Source organism: Leucopleurus acutus (assembly GCF_964270905.1).
Source record: "Leucopleurus acutus genome assembly, chromosome: 4".
NCBI lineage: Eukaryota > Metazoa > Chordata > Mammalia > Artiodactyla > Delphinidae > Leucopleurus > Leucopleurus acutus.
Window position 1 is genome coordinate 85720216 of NC_139146.1, and position 19114 is coordinate 85739329.

The window sequence follows — 19114 nt, forward strand, 5'->3', positions numbered from 1 at the left end:
TATTTGGGGCTTTCAGGAATGATTCCCAAAGATACACTGCAGAACTGACCCACCAAGAGCCAGCTGCATGAAGCAAACTGAAAACTGGGAAATTGGTCCTAATGCTGAAGTCTGCAGAACCATATTGACATGGCATAATCAGAAAGCCACCATAATTACAAAACTGCCATGTCAAGAAAGCCACCACAGATAAGAAGCCTCCTGAGCAAGAAGCCTCCTTACTGCTTCTGGCTTCAGAAGCACACTGTACTTCACACCGATCATTAACAGAAAACCACTGTTCCATGCCTTGACTATCAACACCCATGAAACTAGTGATCAGACACTGGGACTTCTTATAACATTGCCACAGAAAAATCAGATGCCTACAGACCGTAATCGCCTATAGAAAAACCAAAGGCTGGGAAAGAATGAATTCTGTCTCTCCTCCGCCTTGCCAACATTGAATGCATACCCTCTCTAACTGCAAAGAAGTCTGGAAAATGTAGTTTTTAGCTTTTCAGTCTTTGTGGTAAAGAATGACACACTAGAAGGGGTTGGAATGGAGGTAAGGCACCAACCTACAGTTAATAAGTTTAGCGAGTTAAACCACTCTGACAGCTACTAATGTCACTTCGCTGGCTAACAGTGATTCTTTACCTTTCTTTTTTTTTCGGTCCCAAAAGACCTAGCAGAAACATTTTCTGAGTAATAATGACTCACTATGGCACAAAGTTTTCACATAATCATTAAAATTAAAGCTGTGTTTTCACTTATGGATTGTAAACATAAATGTATACAGTTCACATATCTTCAAAATTTACTGCAATGAATTGTGATGCAAATGACAAATCGTCAATAAACATTAAGTAAAACAAAGGTCAGAAATTTAGAAGTACTGGAAAGGGATTGGAGGCTCCTATTCATGTTTACTGATTGAATCAAATGGATAGTAAAGTATTTTAGAGATCCTTAAACATTATTAAAAATGTACATTCATTCACTTTAATTGTATTATAACATAGATGGCTCAAAAGAGCACTGAGATTTTGATTTTATATGAGTTAATCCATTATACTTCACTCAAAGTTTTCAGTTATATTTTTCATATATCCTGATGTATAGCAAATTCCTGTGACACAGATGCTGATGATGGCTATAATAGTTGGATTTTGGTGTATTTTCAAGAATTTGATAATAACATGATTGTTATACATGGCAACAAAAGAATCATATGTCAACCAATGTTCACATATATCAGAAAAAAACTCCTGTCACAGTGGAGGCTAAGAACTCTCCAAATTAGAATCATAAAACTTTTCAGCTGGAAGTTATTCATTTAATAAATGGTTACTGCAATCTACTTCTTATCAACCTTGACTTCAACACAACCCCTGTATTTGAAAAACTCCGTTTCCTATTGATGCAGAGGCTATACCAATAACTGAAATACAATGGGGCAAACACTGTAATTAAAAATGCATAAAATGCTATGGGAATGCAGGGTGAGAGTGATAAACATTCCTCTTGGGAATGGGGAAGGCTTCAGGAAATCTTCATAGAGAAGGATATATTCAATCTGGGTCTTCAAGGATAAGTAGGGAGTTGTATTAACAAGAAGAAGGAAGAGTACTGAAGCAAGGTGTACAGTGATTGGAAAGGTATGAGGTGATGGGAAAGACCATGAGGTATTAAGACAACTGGGAGTAACCAAATTTACTAGAAGAGAGAGTATTTTTAAGGAGTCTCGATTTAAAACGGCCCTATTACAAATGACCTTGTGATGCTTGAGCACATTGTTAGTGCTCAGTAAATATTTAGTGCTGATGAAAAAATAAAAGAATGAATCTGAAAGCACTGAGAATTCATTAAAATGTTTGAAACCGGGGAATAACTTGATTACACTACATTGTAAATGATTCAGAGAGAAAAAGAGTGGAAAGTAAGAGGCTGCTTGGAAAGAAGCCTATTGCAGCTCTTCAGACAAGAAGTGAAGAAGCTGTTGTCCCAGAGAAGTTAACTGGTTTGTTCAAGGTCTAGAGCTGGTTACTAGCAAAATTGGCTTCTCTCCCTCTGCCCAAACACTTTTTCTACTACATTTTCTTACCTATAAATTCATTATTCACCACCTAAAACTTGAGATCGCTATAAGAGGATTTCTATTGTAATGGTGCAGTGGTACAATGATGTTGGAAGTTGTGGACAGGTTTAACTGGACAATAATATTTTAGCAGGATTTTTGCCATTTTGTAGGTTTGGGGCTGGGGGGAGACATAATTTGAACATTGGTATATTAAGGATTAATTGACTTGCAAATTGACAAACCAAAGCAACTTACAGTGGCTGTTGAACTGGTTTTCCGTTAATTTGGTTTATTTATTTGTATTTTTATTTATTTTTTGGCCATGCCATGTGACTTACCAGATCCTAGTTCCCTGACCAGGGATTGAATGCGTGCCCTCAGCAGTGAAAGCATGATCTCAAAAAACGCTAAATTCCACACAGGCAGAGATCTGTTTGTTAAACTCACCACTGTATACCCAGCACCTATATAGGAAAAGATTTTTTTCTTGAATTGGCATTGAAAGTGAGCCAAGGAAAGTCAACCAACAACTACAACATAAAGAGAATAACTTGCAACTGAATAAGATGTAGTTGGATTTACCTTGAAAGCAGTGGTCATAAAGCTTTAGTGTACCAGGAATCACTTGTATGTAGGAAATATAAGGCCACATCCCCAAACCGGGGCCTCTGAATCTGCATTTTAAGCAAGCTCCCTGGATGATTCTGATGTGGTGATTTAGAGCACAGGATTGGAATCAAATGCCTAGATTTGAACTCTAGCTGTTGTTGTAGTTTCTTAGGACAGGGCCGAAAGTAAGCTCATCACACGAGATGAATTGTGCCGAAGCACAGCAGTAGAGGGCTGCCGCTCGCTCAGGCAAAACAGCGCCGTCTGTCTTGCTGTGGTAACTTTTATTAAAGCATTATCTAGGTTTACACTTTAAGACTTGTTTTCTTAACATTTCAGAAGTGCCAAAGCAGCAACCTATGTTTTTATTAGTTATACAAGCAATAATTGGCTTTCGTGAGCACCTGCCGTGCTTCGTCCTTGAGCGCAAGAACAGCACAAAGTTCCCACCATTATTTTGATTATACTGGACTAGCACAAGGACATCTCCTTGCGTTTCCACCACTCTGTTTATACTGAGGACATCTCATGGATCAGTGCCCAAAGCACTCAATGCTTCTTTTGCAGGCCCCCGGTTTGCCGGGGGGGGGGCACTCGAAGCATTCAGAACTGTTCACAACTCTGGCTTATTCGCATGCCCCCGGTTTGCCGGGGGGGGGGGGGGGCTCAAAGCAATCAGGACTGTTTGCAGTTCTGGCTTATTCGCCAGCCCCCAGTTTGCTGGGGGGTGCTCATGGGTCACGTCTCCTTTCCATGTCCTCAGTTATCCCACTACAAGCTGTTTTATTTGTTAGTGTGTAATTGTAGACAATTTACTTATCCTCTTTATTGCCTTGGTTTCTTCACCCATAAGTCTTTACTCAGATGTAACCCTCTTACTGAGGCCTACCTAGACCACTTTATTAAAATTGCAACTCGTTTCCCCTCCCCAAACCCTTAATGGCATTCCCAATCTCTATGAACTCTTCTCTACATTTTCTCATTTATTTCCATCTGACACTATAACATTTACTCACTATTATGTTTATTATTTATTGCCCCTTGCTAGACCCTAAACCCTATGAGAATAAGTATTTTTGTTTTATTCTCTGATGTAAACCAGTACATAGAATAGTGCCCAGAACTTAAAGACACTCAGTGAGTATCTGCTAAATGAATAAATCTATAAAATGAAATTTTAAAAAGAGTACTTTTTGCAAAATTGTCATGATTAAATCAGCTAATATATGTGAAGCGCTTAGAACAGTGCCACTTGTAAGCACTTAATAAATGTTGGCTGTATTAGTAATATTTAGAGCTAAGAATTGGAAGTTTTTAAGGTAACTTACTAACTACTAAGGTAATGGGAAGTAACTACATTGGTCCTACCTGGTTGCCTCAAACTTAAAGCCAGTTAGTGTTAAATACCAATGGTGGGGGGCTTCCCTGGTGGCGCAGTGGTTGAGAGTCCGCCTGCCGATGCAGGGTTCGTGCCCTGGTCTGGGAGGATCCTACATGCCGTGGAGCGGCTGGGCCCGTGAGCCATGCCTGCTCGTCCGGAGCCTGTGCTCCGCAACGGGAGAGGCCACAATGGTGAGAGGCCCGCATACCGCAAAAAAAAAAGAAAAAGAAAATAATACCAATGGGGCGAGTAACCATGAATTGACATACTAAAGAAATAGGTGTGCTAACATTTAAATTTTTTCGAGCTAATATGTAAAATTTTACTTGTTTAATAAGCAAACAGATTAAAGCTATGTACTTCCTACAAAAGAAATTATTGAAATATTTCATAACAAATACACATTAATAATTCTAAGCACAAAGAAAAATGAATTATTTCTTCCTTTTAACTGATTGTAAGTGGTTTAAAAATACAACTGACTTTTTAAAGCAATGTGCTTCAATAGAAGAATATGCATTTTGTCAATCTTGCTGGGGTTTGATGGCTTACACTATTTCGAGACTTATAAAACAATCATATGAAATTCTAAAGTTACTTGAAGTTAATAAAAGTATTAGTGTTCATAGTCATTCATGTCTTTTCTTTTTTTTGTCTTTATCTGTTTTTGTCTATATCTTTAGACAGCACAGAAAGTGGGGAAGAATGGAGAGGCTTCATTCTCACAATAACAGAGGTAGGAAGGACATTATTTTTTGTTTTTTTTGTTTTTGTTAACTACCATTATTTTAAATAACTACCATTATTTTAAATAAAACTACTGTAGCAACTGTCTAATAAACATGAAGTACTTTGATAACTAACCAGCTCCCTAAGGAGCACCATGTTTTCTAATACTCTTAGAGGACATGAAAACTTCCAATGTTTGTTAGGGTCAGTTAAATACAGACTTTATCCAAAGCTAGTTTCTAAGTAAAGGCCTTGCATTCACATGAGATAAGGACTGCACTTTACCAAGATGATGGATGCTGGTTCTTTCTCTCAGCCAAAAACAAGTAAAAGTTTGAGGGTCAACTACCATGTAGGAAAGTCATAGGAAGGTAGAAGAGTGGGCCCGTTAGATATGTGAAAGGCATATTGACTTAAGGGGAGGGAGAAACACATTCCCTCCCTCTGTTGTGGAAAGGCATCATCGTGTGTTTGGCCTGGCACTTCTTACACTTACCAAGTGTATGTGATTAGGTGTCAAGGAATACACTAAAACCACCGGAAAAAACTTGGGGTGCATCTTCCTAGAACACTAATTATACTTGACATTTTGGCCAAAAAGATTTGTTCTTAGTTTTTTCCTTGAGGTAAGGATAAAAAGCATTATTTTTTAAATTATAATGTACATAGATATGGTACAGAATTAAAATAAAATTCATGTGAATTATCAAAAGATAACAATTTGCCTCTAATGTTGTGCTCTATAAATATTGTCTTTTACTATGTTCCCAGATCACTCTGTATATACATTTATACCATGCTGTTGTTAGGGCAACTTTAGTAGAAGTTTGAGAAACACAGACTATAGTTCAAAGTGCAGAGACATTGCTTTTGAATTAATTAAACTGGAGTTTGAGTCCTGGTTCCACAACTTTCTAGCTATGTGACTCTGGACTAGTTATTTAATCTTTCTGAGCCTGTTTTTTAAATTTGTAAAGTAGGGATAACAATACCTATCTTGTAGCATTGCTGTGAGGATTTGCAATAGCATAATGCTTGGGGCATAATAGGTAACTAATAAGGAACAGCTGCTTCATTAGTTGTTCCTCATTCTATTATTTTTTTCAGGATTGGTATATAAGGGAAATAGACTTACTGATTATTAGTTATGCAGAAGGATAGTCTCAAATTTCATATATATACACACATGTGATAAAATATAAACAATAATAGGAATTAATAAGATAATGTGTAAATAGAAAATGAAGTTCTAGTGTTTTCTTCCCAGACTCCAAAGGACTTTCTTATACACCCCCTGGAAAGCGTGCACCCCACTCTGGAGATCAAGATGATATTCAGACACAGCTGCCTCAAAATATAGGCTAGGTTGTGTCACATGAAGAAAAATATTTTACCATTTAGATTATAACTTCTAAGAGTACATAGCTGGTCATAATGAAGTCTAAATTAGGGGTATGAATATAGATCAGGAGAATATAGGTGACTTAATCCAAACACATTTCTAGAAAAGATTTTTAAAAAATTTAATAGAGCAGTATCATAATCCTAATGTGTGAGTGAAAATTCAAAATACAAACACAAACACACGAAAATATAGACCTCTCATTGCTGATTCTCAGTCATTTAAAGAACAGTTCCATCTTGACCCCATGTTGCCATATGGTTGGTGGAGCTTATTCCAGGTTATCTGTGGGACAGCCGGGCAACTTGCAGGCACTCCAGGACTTCCCTGGCAGTGAGATCCAGCGAGCTCAGAATAAAAAATGAGAGGTTTGATGTTACTTGAATCAGCTTGTGGTGCCAGGTGAGTATACTTAGCTTTGGACCAGATCAAAAGGAATGTTTCTTTCTAGGCAGGCGCCCTGTGCAGGTTCTAGCTGGTTTAGAGGCAGTTCTAAAACACCAAGATCCTCTATTCATGATACAATCCATCCATGTCTGTCAGGTAACAGAAGCTCCTTAGGACCAGAACAGGCTCATCTTTGCTAAAACCAGTTACTCTGCTGTCTTTCTTGTTTGCCTACGGCTTTAATTGGTTTCAGCTGTCAGTTCCCCTACATGTGTCACTCCTTCCTGGGCAAGTAATTAGACTGCATGAAGCCTTAGGGAAAAGAAAAGGAGAATTGAGACAGAGCGGACACTGAGTTCATTTCCTGAAAAAGGGAAGGAACCAATTGAAGATTATGTGGATGTATTGAACCCTATGCCAGCGTAAGTGCACCATGAACTTCAGTTTACTTATTAGATTGTTAAAATTAATTTCTAATTATCAAGGAGAGTTAGTCACTGGACTCGTTAAACCAGGGACAATAAGTTGTCTTGAGGATATACAGTATATCTATGAGTACATGTCACATTTCCTCTATGTCATATCACAAAATGCAAAATGCAGATTTGAACCAAGCCTCTTACCCCACAGGAAATCTCCCTCCACCCACACCTTTAGACTAAATAGATTTTTTTCCAAAGAACAAACCTAAATAAAACTGCTATGTAGAAGGAAGGAAAGAGGTTTTTTCACCATGCAACTCTATGATTGACTGAGTTTCTACCAGGAAATTATACCAAAGATTTAAAATACCTGAATGCTTTATTCAATTGATCAATCAGTGATTAGTCTTGGGCTCGTACTTTGAGGAAGACATGTGTAAAGTGGTAAGGTGTTGTTGGAAATGAAGAGGCACAGAACATCCTGAAGTCAGCAACAGGCTACATTTGTTTTTTAACTCTTATATTGTTGAAAAATGTGACTAAGACTGTGAACCCTGGAATCTTCATCTTCTTGTCAATGAAACTTGTCCTGGTACCATCTTTGACATCAGGTTCTGATGTGTATTCTTTCTGTACTATAATCAATGAAACCTGCTAGCCATCACTCAGCTGAAACCAGGGACAACTGATGGACTGATAGGTTAAAAGCCATCTAGACTGCTTTTTCTTTTTTTCTCAATAAAAAAGTAATGCATATTTATTAGATAAATGAAAGAAAATTAAAATTATTCCTTGTCCCACCACTCAGAGATATTCTCTTTCAACATCTTGGTGTACTGTATATACTGCCAAATTTTTTTCTGCTGAAAAAATAGACTTTTCATTGACTATAATATTTACTATAAAATAAGAAGTGCAGGGGTTTCCCAGGTGGCGCAGTGGTTGGGAGTCCGCCTGCTGATGCAGGGGACACGGGTTCGTGCCCCGGTCCGGGAAGATCCCACATGCTGCGGAGCGGCTGGGCCCGTGAGCCATGGCCGCTGAGCCTGTGCGTCCAGAGCCTGCGCGTCCGGAGCCTGTGCTCTGCAATGGGAGAGGCCACAACAGTGAGAGGCCCGTGTACCACAAAAAAAAAAAGAAAAAAAATATCATGTATATGATGATAAGGTCTATGGAAGTAATAAAGCAGGATGAGGGAGATGGGAACTCTCAGAGGTGATATAGAGAGAAATTTTTTCTGGTTGCTGTTTTTGTTTATTTAATATAGAGTGGTCAAGGAAATCCTCCTTTGTTAACTGACATTTAGGCAGAGACCTGAAGGAAGTGAGGGAACAAACCACACCAATATGTAGGACAAGAGCATTCCAGGCAACCAGTGCATAAGGCTAGAGGTAGGAGAAGGCTTGGGTTGTTCACAAACAACAGGCCAGGGACTTCCCTGGTGGCGCAGTGGTTAAGAACCCGCCTGACAATGCAGGGGACATGGGTTTGAGCCCTGGTCCCGGAGGATCCCACATGCCGCGGAGCAGCTAAGCCCGTGTGCTACAACTACTGAGATTGCGCTCTGAGAAGCCCACACACCGCAACGAAGAGTAGCACCTGCTCTCCGCAACTAGAGAATGCCCACACGCAGCAATGAAGACCCAACACAGCCAATAAATAAATCAATAAATAATTTTTTAAAAATAAGAAAAAAAACACTTGGAGTTTAAAAAAGAACAACAACAACACAAGAGGCCACTGGGACTACAGTGGAGTGAGCGAGGAGAAAGGGTTAGGAGATGAGATTCCAGAGGTGGGGGTAGGGCTGACAGCTCTAAGCCCTACAGGTCATTGTAGGGAAAAGGGTTATACTGTGAATGATAATGAGAGGCCATTGACCTCTGATGAATAAAGAAGTGACATAATCTGACTTTTCTATAAAAAGAATCACTTAGGAGCCTCTTGTTAAGGTTAATAATTTCTTTCTAGTGAAATGGTTTACCTTTGATAAAGTCAGTAACATTTACATGCAAAAATTGATTTTTCTGTGTAGCGATGGTGATTGTATCTTTTAAAGTCTACTCCTTCCCTCAGAGTCTATAAAAACTTGCATTTCAATAGGGACTCTGGCTTAGTTAACATTTTTACAACTGATGATATAATTGAAATATAGTGATTTTTGTCCTAAATGAAAATATTCAGTACATGATTATCTTTCATATAAGAGCTTAAACAGAACTTTGATTCTTGAATTTGCCATTCTTTCTGTGGATAATATTCTATTTTTTTTTTAAGCTATAACACATCTATCTAGGAATCTAGCTACTGATCCATATATAAATATCAATAATTCTAAATAGATTAAATATGAAGACACTGGCAAGTGAATAAAGGCAGTAAAAAGAAAATAGTCACTTATAGGACAAAATTAAAATTATGGCATGTGGCTGCAATGCTAGTATGAGCTACAACCCAAGAAGCTTCATTCACTTGCCAATTACTTCATATATACAGAGACTTGTCTTTATACACTAGCCATGTGGCAAGAATGTTAGATGGTAAATCAGATCCTGAGTCTGTGTGAAGTAAGAGAATCTGTGTGTGTGTGTTTCTGTGTGTGTGTGTGTGTGTATTTTTCCACAATGAATATCTATGTCAGCTTAATCATCTTGTGGTTTCATTTTTTTTTCTGTTTATTATAGGCTAACATTTGGAATTAAGGGTTTTTCAACTAATATGATAGAATATCATGGATTATTCATGATAATTTACTTGATTTATAATTTAATTGGCTACCTTGAAACAAATCCAAAACAAATAAAAGTTATGACTGGCATTAAATATCCGTGAGCTTATAAGAACTCCTGGGAGAAAAGTGAAATTTTCTATTTAGTATATCCTGGTAAAGGAGTCTGTCCTTTTTTGGGTTTAGGAAATTGAATATCACATAAAATACAGAATGTCTTTTAACTGTTTACTTCCACTTTAAAAAATAAGAGGATACAAAACTGAATTCAAATTTATTCCACATACCATCCCATTTTACAAAATTCGAAAGTGAAGCCTGTGGAGGGCAGCAGCCTGCCCAAAGTCACACAGCTGAATCCAGGTCCATGGCGAGGTGGCTCCTGGGCCCGCCTCTTACCTGAGGAGCATCTGATCAGGGCAGTGACTGGATGGAGCCGGTCTCAGCTAGGAGCTGGCTCGAGGGTGGCGGTAGGGGTCGGGGTGGGAGGCAGGTACCCTGAGCCTCTGGCTCTTCTCCACCAGCAGTCCACGAACTTGGCATAGAGCCTAGAGGAATTGTTAGCATCAGATCTGAAGCTGAGACTGCCGTGTTTCAAATCCTCCCTGAGACAAACCAAACACTCCGTATCTGCCCGCCTCCAGCCATACGCATTCCCCACCCCCAACCACTGTCCTGGGAAGGTACACACTTTACGTTACTTTCTCCTTTTTCTACATATGTTTGTCCCACAGTTATTGTATAGCATTGTTTTATGTTTTTAAGTTTTATGGAAGTGATATATTGTACTCACCAACCCACAACTTCATGTTTACCCTGAGGACATGCTTTTGGATTAGTTCATATTGTTACCTGGAGATCTTGTCCTCTTGTGTGTCAATATTTAACTCTTCTTTAATGCCCTTCAATAACGTTTTACATATTTTTTAATAAAGTACTGCATATCTTTTGGGTTTTATTCTGAGCCACCTTAAGGTTTTGTAAATGACATTTTAAAAAATTTTAATAATTCTTAATTAGCAAAAAAAATTATCTCACAAAAATTTTTTTTAAAGATCTTTATTGGAGTATAATTGCTTTACAATGGTGTGTTATCAGCTATACATATACATATATCCCCATATTTCCTCCCTCTTGCGTCTCCCACCCTCCCTATCCCACCCCTCTAGGTGGTCACAAAGCACGGAGCTGATCTCCCTGTGCTATGCAGCTCTCACAGATTTTTTAAAAAAGAAATTTAATCTAACTGATTGAAAGTTAAATTAGATCACACAAGGAAGTGACTTTTTTCTTTCATACTTTTCTTGGTTGGATTGAGTGTTTGATCCATTTGTATGTGAACCCTGTGCTACTGTTCTGCATGAAATAAACAAAATCCTGAGATCTAATGGCTCTTTAAAGACTGTATATTTCCTGCACAATAGTAGTAAGATCTCTTTTAAGGTGGTCTAAATTAGTCCAACTTTTGATTTGCATTTTCCGCACGAGTGAGCTATGAGAAATAACAGCGTTTTCTGTTGTAAATATGGGTTGTGACCAAATGCAATGAGTTTCTATACTTAGGATATAGATCTAATGTCACAGTGTTTATTCATATTGTATTTAAGTTATATTTAACCTCATTAGAGTCTGGCAAAGGAGTTCATATCAAAATTACATGTCTATTTTTAGTAAACATACTTCCAGTTTAAATTCACATAGAAATTCATGCTTGTACAGCTAATAGTCATAAAAGTTTATGACATTTCATAAAACTGATCATCCCTCCACTCTCAAGAAACGTTTATATTTAGAAAGCAAGGAGTGAGGTAGAGTGGTCAAACTAGAGCATTCTAACACTGGAGTCAGTATGTGCTTATTTAGGCTTTGGGGAATAGTTTATATCTGAAAGTGGCTAGGAAAAACTTTAATTGTTTTTGCACAAATATTCCTTAAGAGCCAGATATATCTATGATGTTAAGGATTATCATTATGTGTTCTCTAATGCCTCAAAATAGGTCTTTTGAAATGCCTGGATTTAATATATCCTGTTTAACAGGTCACAATTTTAAAGAATAGCAGTTGTAGAGAGTAGTAGAAGTTTAGCTGGTTAGACTGTATTGCAGTAGTCTGTAAAGACTTTGGCAGAAATCTAGACTAGTAGGAAGCACCTGTGTTACCCACAAAACCAATTCACTCTCTTACAGGTTGTAGGAGAAATGTTCAGCCATGCAAGTTTAGACCAGTGTGCCTGGTAAAACACTAGCTAAAAAGGACAAGTTGGTTTACAAAGCAGTACTTGAAAGTAAAATTATCTCCATCTGTTAACAAATCAACTGTGGGAGAAAAGATTTTAGTTCTCAGGAAGAAGCAAAAGTCCTTCAATGGCAAATTATCAGGTGACTCCTCTCTTGATGCAAAATATCATCCACTTTTACCCAGTCCAGTGGTGTGTGAATTCATAAGACATAAAGCTATTCTTACAACAAACTTCATAATTTGGTTTTGTTTTCTTAAAATTGTTATGAGTACGTGGCAAGCTAGAAGTATAAACACTTTGGAAAGCCATTAGCCAAGAAAGCAATAGAAAATATTTACACAAAATTCATTCCTCTGCAAAAACTGGGATCAGGAGCTAAGAACAGTATTTATAACCATATTTAAGGCCACATATATCTTTTTAAAGACAGGTTACTTCTTTTTTGAGGTTGTAACCAGGAAACCTCAATATAGCAAATTTTATCAATCTAGTTTTTTCCCCCTCTTTATTCCTTTGGAAAAAAATATGAAAGAAAAACACAGGTCTGAAATGAGAGTCAAAACCTAAGTGACTTCAATGGAATTTTTTTTCTACCTTATTTTCTGCCTTAGCACTTAGTCCTATTAGTCAAAAGTTCCAAGAGACTCTGTTAACTATTGCTGCTTTTCCTCCCACAGCTTTGCCATGGATGATGATGATGATGATGATGACGATGATGATGATATGATGGCTATTATTAACAATCACTGTTCCCACTTATGGGGTACATTTGTGGGTGCTCTGTTAATGCTTGACAAACATTTCCTTCAGGCACAATAAAAACTGAGACAGACAGTATTTTCCATGTTTTACAAGTGAAGAAACTGAGAATTACAGAAACTACTAAGCTAAAAAAATGCATTTAAAAAGTAGTAAAAAATAGTTATAATTTACTGTCTACATGTGACAGACATTGTACAATAGTAAGGATTTTTCACACATTTATTCACAACAGCACTGTGAAACAGGCATCACCATTTCCATTTTATAGGTGAAGAAATGAGGCTCAGAGAGTTCATACAACAGAACCAGAATTTGAACCTAGATCTTTCTGGTTATAAAGGTCATGCCTTTCAAGCTATCAGTCTTCCAAGGAATAATAATCACTTATGTCATAGGAATAAAAGAATTCTAATGGAAATTGGTGAGAGTTTTCAAGAGTATGATTATAAAGGTCTTTTCATGTAGAGACAAAGACAAGGCCAGAGCCAGCCACCCCAAAAGAGGGTACTTGTAGGATTTCCTCCATCCGAAGTTTTCCTTCACCAGCCGGTGACTGATTCCTGAAGGTTCAGCACTAGGAAATTATTTTTGGTTTTCTTTAGGAGGGAAGAGGGTTGGTTAGGTTTTATCCCATGTTTTGAGAATAAAGCTCTAAAGTGATTGGAAAAAATTATTAGCTGTTTTCCAATATGACATCCAATTAAGAGATTTGGATATCACAGTAGATGATGAAAGAGTCCCTTAAGGAGAATTGTAGTTCAGTCCCAGAGGAATGTGACCTGGAAATGGAGAGAGGAGTGATGAAAAAGAACGTGGGAGGCCTTGTAGACAAACTTAACCTGATAAACAATTTTTCTCAGGCAGCTTCTGTAAACTGGACAGATGTTGAATTACTTTGTCTTTCAAGCAATGGAGGCGTAATAAATGCTATTAACTTTTCAACATTAGAAAAAGTCTTGGTCCTGACACTACTGCCATATGAATCAAGGCAAACATACTGATTTCTGCTCTCAGTATAAATTAGTTCTAGCAAACAGCACTATTAGATGGGTTCCTAATATTTTTTAAAAATAAATAAATTTATTTATTTATTTATTTTGGCTGTGTTGGGTCTTTGTTGCTGCACATGGGCTTTCTCTAGTTTTGGCGAGTGGGGGCTACTCTTCGTTGCAGCGTGTAGGCTTCTCATTGTGGTGGCTTATCTTGTTGAAGAGAGCGGGCTCTAGGCACGTGGGCTTCAGTAGTTGTGGTGTGTGGGCTTCAGTAGTTGTGGCTCACGGGCTCTAGAGCACAGGCCCAGTAGTTGTGGTGCACGGGCTTAGTTGCCCGCAGTATGTGGGATCTTCCCGGACCAGGGCTTGAAGCTGTGTACCCTGCATTGGCAGGTGGATCTTTAACCACTGCGCCACCAGGGAAGTCCCCCAAATATTTTTTAAAATTCAGTTTTATAAATATTTACTGTGTGCCTAATGCTGGAGTACAAAAGTGAATTGAATGTGCTCCTTATTCTTAAGCAGTTCTAGTAAAAAAGTACCATATCTCTAGGGTGGTAATAATTTAGTGCTATGTCACTACATAAAAGGAAGACATTAGGATTCACCTACTATACTTACATTCTCACCTATATGTTTGTATAATACTTAACACCTACCATGTCCATATCTCTAAGTCAGCCCTGAAGTTGGCAGATTATCTACGGTGGTATATGGCTAGCAGGAAGAACAGCTATTGAGGGCATTCTGATAGGAATAGTGATGAAGAAAGTAATTTGCTTTCAGTAATTCTTTCTACTTCCCTTTTAATATAGAGAATATAGATTTGACGTATACATACCTACATAGGATTTTATAATATTGTCTACTTTATAAATTACTGGTATTTAAAAAACGTTTCTGCCTGAAAGATTTTCAGTTCTTGATTCCTTTTTTCATCTCATTCTTTCTCATGCATCCACTCAATGACCCAGGTTTCCTATATCCCTAGTGTATAAACCCCCAAAAAGAGACATAGAAAACTAGAGTAATGGGAACATAGTTTTACTGTACAGGTGATATTTTATACTCACTTTATTTTGATTTGACCCAATAGTATACTTAAATGAAGATGAACTTTCTTTTTTTTTTAGCCTGCCAAGAATCAAGCACTACAAAGTGATGAGTGTAGGAAAAAACTACACTATTGAATTGGAAAAACCTGTAAGTAACTATTTCCTTTTTGTTGATTAATTTTCTCCTGCTTCCTCCCAAACCTACCTTATAGAATTCAAAGTAAGTTGGGAAAGCAGACTCCTTGCCTAGGAACATAGTGCTGGCGAAAAACAGCCATGTTAACGGGTCCTGAAGGTAGCAGACATCCAGGGTGAGAAATGAGATGCAAGAGCAGGTGGGGGAGGCAGAGTAGAAGATCATCTGCTATCAATTCTTTCCACTTCTTTCTTTCTCTGAAGATCTTTATCAATATAATTATCTCAGGGAGAGAAAAATATTTTTGTTAAGCATCTATTTTACATCTTCTAATTAGAAGTATATAAGTATTCCAATGTGCTTATTTATAAATTTATTTATTTTATTTATTTATTTTTGGCTGCGTTGGGTCTTCGTTGTTGTGCACGGGCTTTCTCTAGTTGCAGAGAGCGGGGGCTACTTTTCGTTGCAGTGCACAGGCTTCTCATTGCGGTGGCTTCTCTTGTTGCAGAGCACGGGCTCTAGGAGCGCTGGCTTCAGTAGTTGTGGCTCACAGGCTCTAGAGCGCAGGCTCAGTAGTTGTGGCGCACGGGTTTAGTTGCTCCGTGGCATGTGGGATCTTCCCGGACCAGGGCTCAAACCCGTGTCCCCTGCATTGGCAGGCGGATTCCTAACCACCAGGGAAGCCCCCAATGTTCTTATTTCTAATGGAAAAAAAAATCTTTAAATGCCTGGTCCTTTAATACCCACCATGCAGAAGTTCAGAAATTCCCCTCTTGATAGTACCAAGTAGTGAAGAAAGGATTTCTTCCTTGTATTCAACCCTTCTCCTACCCCAACTGACTTGTAGTCATAACCATTCGATACTATGTTAGGCACAGAGTCAAATACTTCACACACGCCATCTAATTTAATCTTTATCATTACCCTGAGGTAACACCTATTATACAGGTGGAAAAACTGGTATTTACACTGGTTTCAGCCAATGACAATGAAGTAATGTGGCCTGTGGTCCAGGATGCTGGGGAAAGGAAGCATCTGTAATGTCAGGCTGCAGTGGTGGGAAGACTGAGTCAGGAAAGTGCTATCACTTAAATGGATTCGATAGGTCTTGAAGATGTTTATGGTATCTTCTCTAAAATTGAGCTCCTAGTTCCTCTGCCTCTCCAGGCCCATTGTATTGATCAGAGAAAGGGAGTGTAGTGTTGAATTTCTTATGTTCTGGCCATAACCCTTAGAGTGCAGACTTTTACCAAGAGCAAGACAGCAGCTGCTTCATATACCCCACTTACATCTTTGCCATAAATGCCTCCCAGAGATTGTCAGTTCTCATGTCCACGCCTGACTGGGCTTTTTCAGAAATTCTAATGAAGGAAACAGAGAATTAGATTGCTGAAGGATAATCCAAATAACCAAGTGACTGGAAGCAATGGTTGGGGAGGAAGAATGTGCCTCTGCAACAGGTGAACTGGGGCTCATTTATCTGTCATTAGCCCCAACAGTCCCCAGTGTACACAAAGTGAACAGCCTGGATTATTCTTTCACCTTACATACTCCTCAATCCTACCCTTCAACCAGGTTGTCATTTTGTGAATTCTTTTTCCTCTTTAAGTTTACCAGGGATATTCAGGTTTAACCTGGTTTTACTTGCCAAAAAATATTGGCTTAGGGGGTAGCAAGACATTTTAGTTACTCCTAGCCAAGTAAATTAGCCTGTTACAATGAGGTATTAAAACGCTAAGTTCTCTGGCTTTAAAGGGGTCTTTAGTTTCAAGCAGAAGAAAGCAATTATGGCTAACAAGCAAAAAAAAGAATTTAAGAACACAGGAAGCCCATAGAATGACTGGAAGGCTAGAAAACCTTCAGGGACTAGGAAGCAGTTACTTGTACTAAGCATCATCTGATTAGGAATCTGCTTTCTTGATCTTCTACTCAAGTTCAAATTTCAGGAAGGGAGCTTTTTTGGGCCTAACTTGAATCACATTCTCATACAGTAACTGGGAAAGAGCAGAGTAACTAATTATTGTCCACCAAACTGTATACAATAGGAAAGGGGTAATTTCTTTATAGGGAATTAGATACGGTTATAAAGGAGAAAGAAAATGCATGGGTAGGTAAAACCCTGGCCATTCAGTAAGCTATTGAAGTGAGGAATTGACACGATTTTCTGGAGGATAGGAAATACACAGTAATCTCCATTAGATTTCATTTGAGCTTTCTCTTACTCTATCTTTACACAGGTGACACTGACCTTCTCTTATTCTCTGTATACAGGTAACACTCCCAAATCTTTTCAGCGTCATTGATTATTTCGTGAAGGAGACTCGAGGAAATTTACGACCATTTATATATTCAACTGATGAAACCCTTGGTATGTTCTTCACTTCATTGCTATATTAAGAAAAGGAAAACAAAACAACAACAAAGAAACCTACATATGATTTGTAATACCAACCAGGTAGGATTATATAGTTCAGCCTTTAAATTTATCCACTTGGAAATCATTTTGTCACTGACCCTGTGAAAATAAGGGAAGTACCAATAAATCCTGGTGGATAGAGTATAGGCCCACTCTAGAGAAAAAAATCCTGAGGCATGTATTGTGACTATTAACTTCATTCCATCATTCTACTCAACTTTATCAAACAAATTTGATGAGAAGAAAGCCATACAGAGTCACAGAAACCAAACAGGGAATTTAAAGGTATGGTCTGTCAACAATGTCAGATGCTTGAGACATGAAAATGGATGAGGATTAAGGGGACACTATGGGGATTGGCCAGTAGGCAATAGATGAATTGAGAGTGCAGTCTTATTCCACTGTAAAGGCAGAAGGCAGAGGGCAAGATAACAAGTAGTGGGTGGGTAGTGAGGAACTACAGATGAAGATCGTAGTTAGGATTGGCTATGGGGCCCCTTGTTCATAAGTTATTAAGAATTTCAAAACAGTGGTAGCAGACCATTAAACCAAGCATGAGACCCAGTGCAAGTACACAGTTCACATGACCACAAAGCTGGCCCTGTTTGTAGTCCAGTTTTTGGCAAAGCAGGGCAGGCTGGATGTGACAGTTTCTTTCCATCCTTTGAAACAATCCCTGGTGCACATGGTCACTTGACAAGCTGTAAGCAGGAGAGAAAAAATATCTACAGATTATGAGGCAAAACAACTTGGTTCGGTTACCGCATCAGGGCATATCTGGAAAGTCTCACTAATTAAAAGGACGGCAAGCTTTAAAGGTCCAAGTTTTAAAACATGGGTACGACTCTTGTGATGCCAAATAATTTTAATAAACTTAGAGTCTGAAGGAACTTTAGAAAATTATCCAGTATAGTGTCCCATTCTGTATAGGAATCACCTGCACACTCAATACAGAAAACGTCTCTAAGATGTGACCAGTTTGTAAATTCTTAATGACAGTCACCTCACTGATTTTTAACGCAGCATAGTTCACTTTTGGTCAGCTCTCATTTTAGATAATTATTTCTACTATTGAGTCTGAAACATTCTTCCTTTAACTTATACATATTAATACAACTTTTGGCTTTAAAACCATCAAATATTTAAAAACTGCCACCATGTCCCCCCTTAGTCTCACTTTGTCAACTACAGATTATTGGCCCTGTCAGCTCTCTCCCTCTCATCTTTGACCTTCTCTATCTTAAAATATAACCACAAAGGATGAACATGTTATTATGGATATGTCAGCATAATACATTGCCTGGGCTTTATGCAGGAAAATACCACCTAATAGAAATCTCTGGGAATGTGCTATTAATGTGCTTCTTTTTTTCCCCCAGAGATGAAAGGATTTCCTGTAACATCTCTAAAATAATTTTTTAAAAAAGGGGTGAGGGATCCAATATAATTTGCCTCCTCTATGGATGATATTGTGTCAGTTATCTAATGCTGTGTAACAAACCGCCCCTAAAGCATGGTGGTTAAATCAACAACCGTTTTATTTGCTCACGACTCTGCACATCAGCAGTTTGGATTGGATTCAGTTGGGCAGTTCTTCTGCTAGTCTGGACTATAACCAGCTGGTGGCTTGACTGGAGCTGCATGGTCCAAGTTGGGCTCATTTGCACATCTGGTGCTAGTGGTCAGCTGGGGCTGGCTGAACCACTCTCTTCATGTGGTCTCTAATCCTGGAGGAGGTTAGCCCATGTTCTCTCACATGAGAATTCGGAGTAGTTAAGGAGGGAAGGGTAG

At 38.3% G+C, this 19114-nt stretch overlaps 1 protein-coding gene across 1 annotated transcript; it reads left to right on the forward strand.

Moving 5' to 3' along the window:
- Positions 1–361: 361 nt before the first annotated feature.
- On the forward strand, positions 362–18737 carry STAP1 (signal transducing adaptor family member 1; the record flags this gene model as incomplete). The annotated part of the gene is given in 7 exon segments (XM_082837667.1): positions 362–374; positions 4736–4788; positions 6824–6878; positions 6881–6992; positions 14847–14916; positions 17179–17275; positions 18703–18737. Coding segments are annotated over 7 exon segments (435 nt in total).
- Positions 18738–19114: the final 377 nt, after the last annotated feature.